At 40.8% G+C, this 14,919-nt stretch overlaps 1 protein-coding gene across 5 annotated transcripts in view; it reads right to left on the reverse strand.

Annotated features, from left to right (window-relative positions):
• The window catches only part of trim44 (tripartite motif containing 44), a 201,163-nt gene that overhangs the window by 179,626 nt on the left and 6,618 nt on the right, over positions 1-14,919 (reverse strand). For 4 of the 5 annotated variants that reach the window (XM_061917629.1, XM_061917626.1, XM_061917625.1 and 1 more), the window contains exons 2-3: positions 14,364-14,919; positions 10,565-10,642 (exon numbers count right to left, since the gene is read on the reverse strand). The exon at positions 14,364-14,919 is cut by the window's right edge and continues 79 nt beyond it. In XM_061917629.1, coding sequence (XP_061773613.1) covers positions 10,565-10,642; positions 14,364-14,919 — 634 coding nt within the window. The remainder of the gene's footprint in view (positions 1-10,564; positions 10,643-14,363) is intronic. The other variant, XM_061917628.1, reaches the window with a different exon arrangement.

Genomic DNA, 14,919 nt, shown 5'->3' on the forward strand with positions numbered 1-14,919 from the left:
ACCCTGTTTCCATATGAGTTGGGAAATTGTGTTAGATGTAAATATAAATGTAATACAATGATTTGCAAATCATTTTCAACCCATATTCAGTTGAATTTGCTACAAAAAAAACATATTTGATGTTAAAACTGATGAACATTTTTTTTTTTGCAAATAATCATTAACTTTAGAATTTGATGCCAGCAACACGTGACAAAGAACTTGGGAATGGTGGCAATAAATACTGATAAAATTGAGGAATGCTCATCAAACACTTTATTGGGACATCCCACAGGTGTGCAGGCTAATTGGGAACAGTTGGGTGCCATATTTGGGTATAAAAGCAGCTTCCATGAAATGCTAAGTAATTCACAAACAAGGATGGGGTGAGGGTCACCACTTGGTAAGCAAATTGTTGAACAGTTTTAGAACAACATTTCTCAAGGAGCTATTGCAAGGAATTTAGGGATTTTACCATCTACGGTCCGTAAAATCATCAAAAGTTTCAGAGAATCTGGAGAAATCGCTGCACGTAAGCGATTATTTTACAGACTTTTGATCCTTTAGGCGGTACTGCATCAAAAACCGACATCAGTGTGTAAAGGATATTACCACATGGGCTCAGGAACACTTCATGAAACCACTGTCAGTAACTACAGTTGGTCGCTACATCTGTAAGGGCAAGTTAAAACTCTACTATGCAAAGCCAAACCCATTTATCAACAACACCCTGAAAAGCCACCGGCTTCGCTGGGCCCAAGCTCATCTAAGATGGACTGATGAAAAGTGGAAAAAGTTTTCTTAGGTCTGACGAGTCCTCATATCAAATTATATTAGAAACAGAGGACATGGTGTACTGCAGAACAAAGAGGAAAATAACCATTCGGATTGGTATAGGCGCAAAGTTCAAAAGCCAGCATCTGTGATGGTATGGGGGTGTATTAGTGCCCAAGGCATGGGTAACTTACACATCTGTGAAGGCACCATTAATGCTGAAAGGTCCATACAGGTTTTGGAGCAACATATGTTGTCATCCAAGCAACGTTATCATGGACGCCCCTGCTTATTTCAGCAAGACAATGCCAAGCCACGTGTTACAACAGCGTGGCTTTGTAGTAAAAAACTGTGTGTACTTTCCTGGCCCGCCTGCAGTCCAGACCTATCTCCCATCGAAAATGTGTGGCACATTATGAAGCGTAAAATACGACAGCGGAGACCCCGGACTGTTGAACAACTGAAAATCTACATAAAACAATAATGGGAAAGAATTCCACTTTCAAAGCTTCAACAATTAGTTTCCTCAGTTACCAAACGTTTATTGAGTGTTAAAATAAAAGATAATGTAACACGGTGGTAAACATGCCCTTTCCCAACTACTTTGGCATGTGTTGCAGCCATGAAATTCTAAATTAATTATTATTTACAAAACAAAATAAAGTTAATGAGTTTGAACATCAGATATATTGTCTTTGTAGTGCATTCAACTGAATATGGGTTGAAAAGAATTTGCTAATCATTGTATTCCGTTTATATTTACATTTAACACAATTTCCCAATTCATATGGAAACGGGGTTTGTACTACTGGACATATTAAACACAATTTAAAATAAATATTACGCACTCTCTAAATCCTTGATTCAATTAACTGATTTTGGGCAATAAGGGATTAAGTCGCAGCAAGAGAAAATCTGGTTAGAGTATTCCTTGCTCTTTTTTTTCTTTTTCTTTTATGTAAGACAATGTCAAAATGACTCTTATCATAGACATGCTGGAGAATCAAAAGAGTTACATAAAGTGGAGGCAGAATATGGCCAAAGTCAGCACAATAATGTCATCACTTCAAACACAATTACTATTATATCTGCAGGAGCCCAATTCAAGCAAGCTTCCACATGTGATTGGGATAGCATCCATCCATCCATCCATTTTCTACTGCTTATTCCCTTTCGGGGTCGCGGGGGGCGCTGGCGCCTATCTCAGCTACAATCGGGCAGAAGGCGGGGTACACCCTGGACAAGTCGCCACCTCATCGCAGGGCCAACACAGATAGACAACATTCATAATAAATATATAAATTGGAGGCAAAAGATGGTGTTTATGACATAATCGCTTTGCTGATTACTTACTCCTGGTATTGTCTCCATGGTCACAATGTCTAATCTCCACGACTGCAGTTCCTAACTTTGTGGCCAATATATCAGCAATGAAAAATGGCTCTGTAACGATTCTCCATTCAGGCCATACAAAAATACTATAAATGTATTCATAGCTTTGATTTTAACACATTTAATTAAATCTTCTTTTAGTGTAATTAAAAAAGGAACTGTGCTGATTCATCTATCCATCTTCTTCTGCTTATTTGAGGTCGGGAAGCAGACGCAGCAGCCTAAGCAGAAAAGCCCAGACTTCCTTGTACCCAACTATTTTCTTTAAAAAGGCTAAACAAATCTGTTATTATGAATAAGTATTAACATATTTTCTTTTATAGTTTTGCCATATTTTTAATTGTTTTTGTGTATTTGAAAACATTTATATGCCACTGTTTAGTCTTTGGATTAAACCTAACATACGATGCTTTAGCCTTGAAAGAACTTCATGTACGAACTTTACACTGCTTTAGTCTTTGAAATTGGTTCAAGGGATCCTCAACATTTGCTTTGTAATTTGTTCAGTTTCAAAGGTTACTCCCTTCCTTCCAACTGTATTGTATAAAATAATGACACATCTGGCGCTTTTTGCTTTTCACAGTTGCTTTTTTTCTGTGAATGTGAACTGTGCCTTCTGAGAAGCCTAAGCTTCTCAAATAAATCCAAAAAACAAAAAAAACAATTTTGTTCGAGCCCAATTGTAGCTGAGATAGGCGCCAGCGACCCCAAAAGGGAATAAGCGGTAGGAAATGGATGGATGGATATTTGAAAGAAAATTTCCAAAACAAACTTGGTGTCAGAGAGTGGGATGCCCATAACGACCACCAGACTGGATCACAGACGGTGACTGATCATCCGGACAACAGAGACGTCTGCCTCCAACCCGCTGAAAGGACAGGAGGACCAGCCGTGACTCGGCACCCCAGTATTCGCCGCGGCATTCCAGCAACAGACCCATTGACTCCAGACCTGCAATCTACTAAACTCTGTAACGTAAAACTTAAATTTGAAAGAACTGTTACAAACAGAATTGCTTAATTAGAAAATTAAGTAACATCCTAGTGCGAGTACTGAGTTTATAAATATTCTCGGGGTCAAGCACCCTTGGTAAAAGTCCGGTGATTTGTGTCATTTCAAACTATAAGCTGGCAGTAAACATGTGTCTGCTACCGATTGGGGTTGGTCGGATAGAGTAACCTTAAGGTGAACGACGATTTAAGTCGGGGTGGGAGAGACGTCTTCCACCCAAAGAAACGTTTACCGAATTAATAGTAAGTAAACAGCTTGTTGAAATAATAGTACGCAAGTTTTGCTCCTTACCAAAAAAACATCGCTGTACGTAGGGTGAGTGGTTCGCTCACCGAAAATTGCAGTACTTAGGGTCGAGTGGTCAAGTTTACGACTTGACGTGACAGACGTAGGATGGGATCGAAGGTCAGCAAAACTCAGGATGAAGTTTAATGGTCTTCACCAATTTTAATGGCCATGTATGCCAAATATTGGTATGACTGTCTCAAATGTGTTGAAGAATGGGATACACTGGGTTTTCCTGTGGGAGGAAGTCTTGAGTTTAAGGCAATTGACTCAGTTAGAAGAAAGGTTGAAGAATGCACATGATGAGTGTGAGGAAAAAAAAAGAAAGTGAGAGTGAAAGATGTACAAAGGCACCGACAACATGAAACACTTTTGAAAGTGTGGATGTCTGAATGCAGGTTAAAAGGACGTGGTCAAAGCAAAGCCATGACGAAGCACAAGACACTTTTGGTAATTCATTACAGTCCAATACCCCCCCGCCCCACCACAAGCAACAGCACCATTTGCGCAACTATCTGCTAATCACCTCGTTGTTTTTCCACCACCCACCCCTGTCAAATCCCTTTACACGAGGTTGTCCATGACCGATGAGCTCCCGTCCGCCACCAACATCCGCATAACAACGCTGCTCCTCCTGTCCTTATTGCTCCACCTTCACAGCCCGCACTGCCACAATCCACCGTACCACAAATGCTGCACCCCCTTTCAACCTCCACAAGTCGCCCTCAGGCCAGCGAAAAAGGAAAAGACGGCCCAGGCCACAAGACATGCTTCATATGACGATGGCGATATCTCGTCTTAAGACCCACTTTTATTCTTTGGCTTTTAACACTATGTGAGTTGTGTGGTCCTCTGTCCTCTGTTGTCCTCTGTGTTTTTTATACACTTTGATTTCTATTTTATTGTTTTAATTGATTTTACCCTTTAAAATAGTTTTTAATCATATTTGTTTTTATATTGGTTTTTTTATATTGGTTTTATATTTATTTATTTTTTGTTTTTATACAGTCATTGGTGGCGCATAATATTGTTTTTTTAATATTGTTTTTAACATGGCTGTTCAGCACTTTGGAAATGTTATTGTTGTTTAAATGTGCTATATAAATCAATTGGATTGGATTGGACATAACGCCCTCCCTGGCAATCCAAAGACAGCAGTCAAAAATGAACTTTTCAACACGGGCCTCCCCGACTTGGCCATAGCGTTCACCCCAGACTATCTTACTCATAGTCACGAGCATAGCAATCCTAGTTGTGATGCCTTTGCTATGGTTAGAATGACTGACTCTGATGAGCCCTGACACTAATTTTACACGACACATACGGGTAGTTGGTAAAAACCGACCACTTGACAATTGCCTACGTTCCTATCGCAGCAAAATGGAACTTAATTACACCAAGGGCTCCAGAACCACTTTCCAATTTGACCTTTGTGACGTGATAGACTGTAGTGGTAGTGAACTCACTTGGCTAGGCTGTGATGTGTATATGTGTGTGATGGACAAGGGCTGGCCAGCAAATGATGGCCTGTGTGGGCACTGGATATGCACATATTGGGGTACCCGGCCGTCGTTTATTGTGGGACATGTATTGAGAAAATAACTAAATTTGGTAATATACAGCAGAAAATCTCCCTTTTCATGCGGGAACATTGGGAAAAATAATGACCGTGCAAAACATTTGTTGTTGACAATATCTGACTTACACTACAACCATTTCTCTACGTTGCAACCCGGCTTGGGGAGGGCCATTGCACCCCAGTCACCAAAAACAAAGTGTTCTACTTTCTACTATTCTTCTACTATTGTATATGTTACTGGTAAAGATCCCCTGAGTCTCCTGAAAATAGGATTCTCTGAACGACAGTCGAATGACCAGCTTCCCCCATCAACAGGCGAAGTTCTATCGTTCAATTAGATATCACAGTACCACAACAAATGATGGCTGCAACTGGCCACATGCAGTTGGATGGTAACTAATGGTTAATGATATCTCGCTCTGCTGCTGAGCAAGCAGGACAGGGTGATTGTGTTTTGTGCATGCAAGGAAGACATACTTGCCAACCTTGAGACCTTCGAATTCGGGAAAAATGGGGGGCTGGGGGTGGGGCAGTTGAGGTGGGCGGGGTTGGGGTGGGAGTATAATTAAAGCTAGAATTCACTGAAATACAAATATTTAATATATATATATATATATATATATATATATATATATATATATATATGTATGTAAGTGTGGGAAAAATCACAAGACTACTTCATCTCTACAGAACTGTTTCATGAGGGGTTCCCTCAATCATCAGGAGAAATCTCCTGTAGAGATGAAGTAGTCTTGTGATTTTTCCCACACCTACATATTGCGCTCTACCACGGTATTGAGCACTATTCTCTGGATAATCCAATCAAGACGTATATATATATATATATATATATACATTAAATACTTGCCTTTGAAGGAGCATAGGTATGGGCAGCATCTGTGACATTTAATTTGCAGGAAAGGAGTGAGTTTAGGGTTGAACTGTCCATCCTCGTTCTATTCTCTGTCATTATCTTTTTTGGACATTACTACTTGCCTTAGTTTTGAAGCAATGCACACAACACACCTCCAGCTCATTGAACTTTGTGGACATTACAAAACATGTTCGCTTTACATCATTTAAAATATAGAGTACACCTACATTAATTGACCACAGTACATGATGGTTGATATGTAAAACACTCTCCCCACACTTTCCCCCATGTTGTACGCATTTTAGCTGCTTGATATTTCTGAACCATTACAAAACTTTATGGAGGTCGTCAGGAAAGTAAAGAAGGTAGGCGTCGAACTTTCACATACTCTACCATACTCTATGGTTTATTGTTTATACTTCTTATTGCATTGTCGTCACGGTCTGATGTGAGGGAGGATTGTTAAAGCGCGGTTGATAAAGTTGAAGTATTTGAAGTTAGGTGTTGTTCAGTCTTTTATAGCTTGTTTAAATCAATGCAAACTGAAAAGTTTTTTGGGACGAATTATTGTTGTCACGTCACAATAAATGCTCTGCTGTGTGGCGAAAGAAGGCGTCGTAATGTCGATAGATAGATAGATTGATCGATCGATCGATCGATCGATAGATAGATAGATAGATAGATAGATAGATAGATAGATAGATAGATGGATAGATGGATAGATGGATAGATGGATAGATGGATAGATGGATAGATGGATAGATAGATAGATAAAACTATATTGATTCCTTCAGGAGTGTTACCTCAGGAAAATGTAAATTCCGGCAGCAGTATACAGAATTGAGATCGAATTTAAAAAGTAAATAATGGGGGTATAAATTGAAATACAATAGAAAATATTACAATAAGAATAAAAATAAAAAGTAACACTAAGAAAAAATATAACATTAGAAAAAAAGAATATAACAAGAGAAACTAGGCAGTTATGAAAAAGTATTGCACTGTTAATTGCACTGTTTTTTGTTGCAGTTTATTTCAGTATTGTTATTGTTTTGCATTCCCTGTCATCCTAGTACCCTCCGCCCCCAGAGAGGAGTTGTACAGTTTGATATCGTGTGGGGCAAAGGAGTTTTTTCGTCTATTAGTCCTGCACTTGGGATGAAGCAGTATAGCACTGAACAGGCTCCTCTGGCTACTGATAACGGTATGCAGAGGGCAACCCAAAGGGGGGCTGCTTTTGTATGTGTACAGACGCTCCGTGCGCGTACGTGTAAACGAAACCGAGCGAGGGACCGCTGTAAACACCAATCATTTTAGATAAAAACATTAATTACATTAACTTAGTTACCCTAAAGGGAATAAGCGGCAGAAAATGGATGGATGGATACAATTTTCAAACAAATGTAGTCTGTTAAACTACTAATGGTAACATTAAGTAGCTAGGGGTGTTCTTGTAGTATTTTTTGCTTTGAAAAATGTTACTGTGAGGAAGTTGCAAACAGCACATTTTAGTGTGACATTTACTTATAGATATATTCATGGAGTGCAGGTCTTGTTATGAATTTTGTTTTTGAGCTAGTCTGTAATACAACCTGGTTTCAAAACAACTTCAAAGATGCGGTTACCTTTATACTTTGTTTTAGTTGACTACATTTACTATAATTTAGTAGACAAAAATTACGCTATGTCACGGTTGGTTACACCAGTCTGTGCCGTTATATCGGGACTTTGTTTGGAAAAGATATTCTTCATGTGGACTATCTTTTCTCCTGCTGTGAGTTTTGCTTTATTCCAGCATTTTTTTCTTGTTTTGCACCTGTCAGTTTTTGTTTCGTTTTTGCATAGCCCTCCCTATGCTTCGCTGCCTTCCCAGTGGCACTTAGCTTTGTTTGTTTTGAGCATCATTAAATACTTTTACTTGCACGTTGCCTCCTCGATCTTCTGCATCTTGGGAACATGCCACTAATTGCTGTCATGCAACCTGAGCATCACAGAAAGTCCCGACCAAGACATACAGATGTTCCCGCAATCACTGACGAGGACTTGGAGAGATTTTTTTGGCCTGAAAAAGAGGCAGAGGCTCAACGGTACCCCCTTGAGGTATTATAGAGACACAGATGTGGGGCCCAGATGGCGGTCTGGTCCCTACAGACTCTTTTTAGCCAAGGCCGATCCTGCGTGTCACCGACAAAGGCGTAAGTTGGCGTTGTCGCGAAGCGCAGCCCTCGCCAAGGCCTTTGGGGGACTTTAACGGCAATGTGGCTGAACTTTTCATGTCCTGGGCTGCAAACCACTGCAGTCCAGGCATATCAGGGCCAGCAAAAACAAAATTATTTATACCTCGAGCACGCAATGAGGTACCCGCACGCAAGCGCTACTGGCCGGCGTGCATGGCCACGCCCCCAAAAGGTAACGTCCCCTCGACAGACTTTTCCTCTCCGGCTCGCACAAGGACTTTCCACCTTCCTAAGGCTGAAGCCCCGCCCACTTTGACTCCCCAGCTCTTTAAGACTCAGGCCCCTGCACATCCTTTAGTCTCTTCTCTGCAACTTCCTGTTTTCCCGCCTAAACCAGCAAGCACCCTCCTCCAGACCTCCCTCTTTCCACCTGTGACTGTTGCTTTCCCGGTGAATGAGAACGTCTTGAATCTGCTTCCTGAGAGGTAGACTAGTGCTAGCAGTTGTGCAAACGGGGATGCACAGCTGCGCTCAGCCAGGCTGCCAGCGACTCATCCGGGGGAAGAAATTATCCAGCCAGGGGGTGACCAAAGGAGATGTCTATGACCGTAAGGCTTGAAAAGACTTTGGCACTGATGGTCACAGTGAAGTGTTCTTCAGCTCTAGCGTCGCCACCGCCTCCTGTCCTGGAGTCACCCTCCTGTACTCGTGTTACCTGCAGCTCCTGCTGTGCAGCGGCCGACAGTGTGCGGCCGCCATCTCTATCTCCTGCTGTGCAGCCGCCGTCCACCTCTCCATCTGTGCAGACGCCGCCGCCTTCCTCTCCAGATGTGCAAAGACCGCCGCTTTCCTTTCCAGTGGGTCTGGAGATGCCACCACCTGCCTCGTCTCCAGCGGTGTCCTTGCCGAGGCCGCCGCCTTCCTCGTTTCCACCGGGCTCTTCGCCGAGGCCGCCATTTTCAGGACAGCCAGCTTGTCGGTCGCACAAGCGCCCAGCAGGCACCTGGACTCGGCTCCCTCGTCGGCCAAGAGTGTGGCTGTTCCGTGGTCACCCGCCTCGCCAGTTGCAGTGGCGGTAGGGCTGAGCGATATGGCATTTTTTTAATATCGCAATATTTTTAGGCCATATCGCGATATACGATATATATCTCGGTATTTTGCCTCAGCCTTGAATGAACACTTGATACATATAATCACAGCAGTATGATGATTTTATGTTTCTACATTAAAACATTCTTCTTCATACTGCATTGATATGCTCATTTTATACTTTCAATCACAACTAAGTCAATTTACCAATACTGTATTTATTAAAGTTATTAGCAGGTGACTTTTCAAATGATCTTACATATTAGCAGTAATGCTACTTTTGGTAGCAACGCTTGTGCCCCACACTTGACAAATTAAAGTTGTCTATTCTACATATTCCCGCTTGAAGCTGAACCACCGTCAGACGATGGACCCCCCTGCTGTTTTTCTTGGGAAATAATTCTTCCTTCATTTGTTACCAGATTCGCACCTTCTTTCTCTGGTATTACCCCTCGTAACACTACGCTAGCATCACAGCTAACGTTAGCCATGCTGCAACCTCTCTGCTGGCCGAGGGCGTATACGTATGTGAGGTATGATGTGACAGTATGTGACGTGTGTAAGTTTATGCGCTTGGTGTCTGTGAGAAGGAGACACAAGAAAGAGTGGGAAGAGCCTGTAGTGTAATGCCCTCAGCTAAAAACAACTGCGTGAGAACGTATACTCGAATATTGCGATATAGTCATTTTCTATATCGCACAAAGACAAACCCGCGATATATCGCCCAGCCCTAGGCGGCGGTCTACTCATCTGACATTTCCCTGCTCGCTGTGAGGACATGTGGCCACGCAACCCACTGCCTTGTCCTCCCTCCGCCCTCCTGTGACAGGCTAAAACTAAATCAATTTAAATTACTAAAATATGACTAAAACCAAAATACATTTTCATCAATAGACTATTTCCAAAACTAAGTTAAAAACTCCTGTCAAAATTAACACCGCTTGCATTTACGTAATTGCACTAATTTAAACCTCGATGTAGATTTGATGTACATTGATCGTGCAGCCATATGACACACTGAGAAAGAGAATAAGGAACTAATTTAAATATTGTGTTGATATTGTTAAAATGTCAATAGCACTCACCATAAAAAAATTCATACAGTTAATACAAGTGATGGGTAATGGCCGATCTCACTCGGCAGCATGAAACCATGATAGGAACATCCCTAACCGCAACCATCCCTTTTGTACATAAAAAAGAGCCTCCAATGGCCAACAAAACCTTGTCTTGTTATTGAAACACCCATGTGTTTGCTTGTCAGTATTAATAATTGTGCATTTGGATTTCAGAAAAATACTTTGAACCCAATCAGCTCACAGTCTGCAATGCCAAGGCTCCAAAGAAAAGCTTAATTCGAACTTGCTCACACTCTGTTTATGCAGAAGTTTAGAATAGACTCACCTTTGGGTTTGTCCACTTGTTTGTGATTTTCTGTCCCATCTGTTGTGTACAGCCCAGCAGGTCATAACCGTGTCTATTCTACACCATACAAGCACAAAGCAGATGCAATACATTAAATTCAAACATGTGGAAAAAGATTATTTCTGTGATACTCAATAACAAGATAGTTTTAGCCACATAATGATGAATGCAAGGCAAATGCCGTGGACACCTTTTAAAGGGTCGCAGGCTGAGAAACAGATGGGAATAAGTCCTGAGAATGATACACAATTCTTTCACAGGAATACAAAGACACATGACGTACAGTTAGTCGGATAAAAATTTTTGGGCAGTTTTAGCATAAATAATACAGCCTTGGGCTGAGAGTGACCCTTTTTGTCTCATGCCAATCCATATGTGGCCCTGATGGAAGAAAAAGCACTGCAGCCAATGTGCTCTACTTCTGTTTTCAGAGGCTTTGCCGCAGGGCAGAGGACGACGCTGTGTTTCTACAGCCAACACATCATGATGGTCACTGCTTCTCTGTTGTATATTTTATGAGTGAATCTATTTTCCCATTCAGTTAACATTCACAAATATATTTCACTGCTAAAAAACAGTTTCTGGTGATGGGACATTTTTTAACAGAGCAGTTTTACTGGGGTTATAAATTGTAATATTGGAAATTGAGTGCCAAGGAAATAATCAGTGATAAACTTCACTCTATCCAAAACGATGTCATATTGATTTTTAGTGCTACTGTGGTAAGTCGTAGTGGGTGTACTACATTTTGCACAGTTTTTAGCGGTACCTTACACTTTACTTAAATACCCATGATTATCACACACACACTACTAGGTGTGGTGAAATTTGTCCTCTGCATTTCACCCATCCCCTTGACAACCCCCTGGGAGGTGAGGGGAGCAGCCCGGGAATCATTTTTGGTAATTTAACTCCCAACTCTTCCAGCCTTTGATGCTGAGTGTCAAGTAGCGAGGTAATGGGTCCCATTTTTAAAAAAAGTCTTTGGTATGACTCGGCCAGGGTTTGAACTCACAGCCTACTGATTTCAGGCAGTATATACCTGATTTCAGGCAGTATATACTTGAAACTAGGGCATTACATCAACCTTTCCTTTATTATGAAATGAAACCAAAAGTAAAATGATGGCCTACCACTGTCACATTACAAATTGATATACGTATTATATACATTAGTTTTCTCCATTGGTAGTACATGTCTCAATGTCTCAGTACACTTAATAAGTACAGGTAGCCTATAGTTAGCACAATGAGCCTACATTTAGATCGCCTTGCTCAGATAGTTGATTCTTAGTATAATTGTTGTTCTTTCCAGAACATGCCAAAATAATGTAATTATACAAGTCACCACATGCAGAATAGTCTGTTCAATATAACTTAAGAACATAATACCATGAATCTCAATTGGAACATTGATTACAATAATTGACAGCCAGGTAAAACTAGAACTATAACGAAGGACTTTCACAAATGGCCTACGATTAATCAAACAGAAAGTTTAGTTACCTGTCAGGTACTGTCCGTGATTGCGACCATTGCAGAAGTGTTCGTTATGAACCTCCAACTTTATTGACAGCACTGTCGACGACATATAATTTTCCTTGTTTGTGTATGTTTAAATTACAATATGTTTTGCTGCATATGTGTTGTTTTTACTCTGATGCATGGCAGTTGTTTTATGTGTGAATAAAAATGCGTAGCAGTATGACTATGAGTGCACCATTCAATGTCAAACTTTAGAAGCTACTTTTACCATAAAATAATTTTTACCAATTGCATACACAATTATAGTATGTTAGCTTTTTAAAGTAAAAAAAAATAGTGCATGCAAGTCAAAGTTTGCATACAGAGGACCCAAAGAAACTATATAGAAATGTATGGACTGGATCAAAGAAGGTTACACAGATTATAACCAAAAAAGCAATCTTCATTCATAAATGTCGACTTCTACATCGATCTTAGCACTGACTCTGACTCTCTATCCCAACCCAACTGGTCAAGACAGAGCCTGGTTTCTGTCAGAGGTTTATTTCCTAAGGGGAGTTTTTTCTTGCATCTGTCGCCAAGTGCTTGCTCATGTGGGCTTCAGTTGACTCGCTTTAAAATGCTCCCTACGGCACAGAGGTGGGACCAGAATAGCTCTGCTTCTTCCGACTACTTTTGGACGTTTAATTGTTTGAGCAAAAATGTGTGCTTTTGAATTTTTAACATGTTCCAAATCAATTGAAATCGGAATAATACAGTAAGCATTGTCAATAAATGACTGGGTTAAGATGAGATGTGGACATTCGGGATATTTTAATGGCTTTGCTATTGTAAAAAACATCTAAAGATTTTGACTAGCAGTGTTTACCCAATGCCAAATGGACGATGCATGTCGGGGGCACAGACTATTAATAGCATATGGAAAGGACTTCTGTTTTGACACTAGTGAACAGTTGTGGGTAAGAGGACAGGTTTTGCAGTCGAACCAGGGTATTGTGCTGAACCATGCAGGTTCCATCCATCCATCCATCCATTTTCTAACGCTTGTCCCTTTCAGGGTCGCGGGGAGTGCTGGAGCCTATCTCAGCTACAATCGGGCGGAAGGCGGGTACACCATGGACAAGTCACCACCTCATGACAGGGCCAACCAAGATAGACAGACAACATTCACACTCACATTCACACACTAGGGCCAATTTAGTGTTGCCAATAAACCTATCCCCCCAGGTGCATGTCTTTGGAGGTGGGAGGAAGCCAGAGTACGAGGAGGGAACCCACGCAGTCACGGTCAGAACATGCAAACTCAACACAAAAAGACCCCGAGCCTGGGGGTATTAGTAGTAGTAGTAGTAGTAATAGTAGTATTAGTGGTAATATCTCTATATCCATTATTTGAAAATTATAGTATAAACTATGGATGGACTAAAAAAGGAGTAAACTATCATTATTTTTTTCAATGTCATTTTTATTGAAATGGGAGAATGTCTGTATAAGTTTCTCCATTTTGTATTTTAGTAATTTGCCAAGTGGAATTATGTTGATTCCTGGTTTTTGCCTGTATTGTTAATAATTGTATGTTATTCAGTTTCAGTCTGAAACAATATTACATTTTAAATTATTTCCTCCTTGTGAATTATTAAAAACAGGAACAAATCAGAAGTTGACCAACAACCAGTGTTCAACCTGTATCAGATAGCCCTTGCATGACAGTTGACTTTAAGACAGCAATATGGGATTTAAAAATAAAAACTGGGAAGTAATATGACTACTAGAGGTGGGAATCTTTGGGAACCTCACAATTTGATTACAATTAAGATTCAGGAGCTACGATTCAATTAAGAATCGATTATTGATGCATCTTTAATTTATGTATAGTGATGCTGTTTTTACACTTCTTTTTGTTAAACTAAATACGCGTTTATCACTTGAAACAATACAATTCATTTGTAATTAAAAAAAAAGTCAAATTACTCCCCACATTAATGAAAATGTGTGCAAAATTGGACCATAAGCATCCGATAGTAAAGGAGCAGGTCGGACGTCTCGATGAGGTGGCTTGTTGCAGTCAGCCAAATTTTAGAACTGTCTGGATTACTTTATGTACAATAAATAAATAGATATTATTGACGTTTTCTAATAGATTCTATAACCGTTCCTGTCCGAATTGCGATGCATCTAAAATCGATTACTTATATATATTATTATTTTATTTATAAATTATTATTGTTTAGTACAGGTCATCCATTATGTTAGTGTCACAACACTGTGCATTCAAAATAGTCTACATGACTCACCTTCTGCCAGGTATAAGCCTCACGCAGAGTGATAATTTCATGTTGCTGGTGCTCACCCTGCACAGCACACAAAACACAGATAATCTTTTCATCTGGTTTACAGTAGAGGGAGCCTTCCTGCCCATGCTCCTTGCAGCGCAGTCGCTCTACTGTGACAGTGTCCCTCTTCACTGCCTCTGCAGCAGCGATGCTCTCCTGCCCTCCTTCTGAACCCTCAGCTCCCAAGTTAGTCCCTTGAAGCAGCAGGCCATTTTTGGATCCATGGCTATTCTCAGCATTACCGCGCTCATCTACAAGTGCCACTTCACTCAAATCTACATCCTGTACATGCAGCAACCCTATCAAAGCCTCTTCCTTGGCTCTACTTCCGATTCCAGAGTCTATGTTGCAGCCAAGTCCATTAGCTAGCCTCTCCTCGTGGTTATACGGAGTTAGCGGGTGATGTGTGCTGGAGGCGTGTCTGTCAGCATGCACACAGCAGAAGGCAAAGCTGCAGATGTTGCAGACTTGCATGGCAAGTTGAGCCTCATCAGGCTCGCATGCATCACATGTCCCA

The sequence above is a fragment of the Nerophis ophidion genome, linkage group LG12 (genome assembly GCF_033978795.1).
Source record: "Nerophis ophidion isolate RoL-2023_Sa linkage group LG12, RoL_Noph_v1.0, whole genome shotgun sequence".
NCBI lineage: Eukaryota > Metazoa > Chordata > Actinopteri > Syngnathiformes > Syngnathidae > Nerophis > Nerophis ophidion.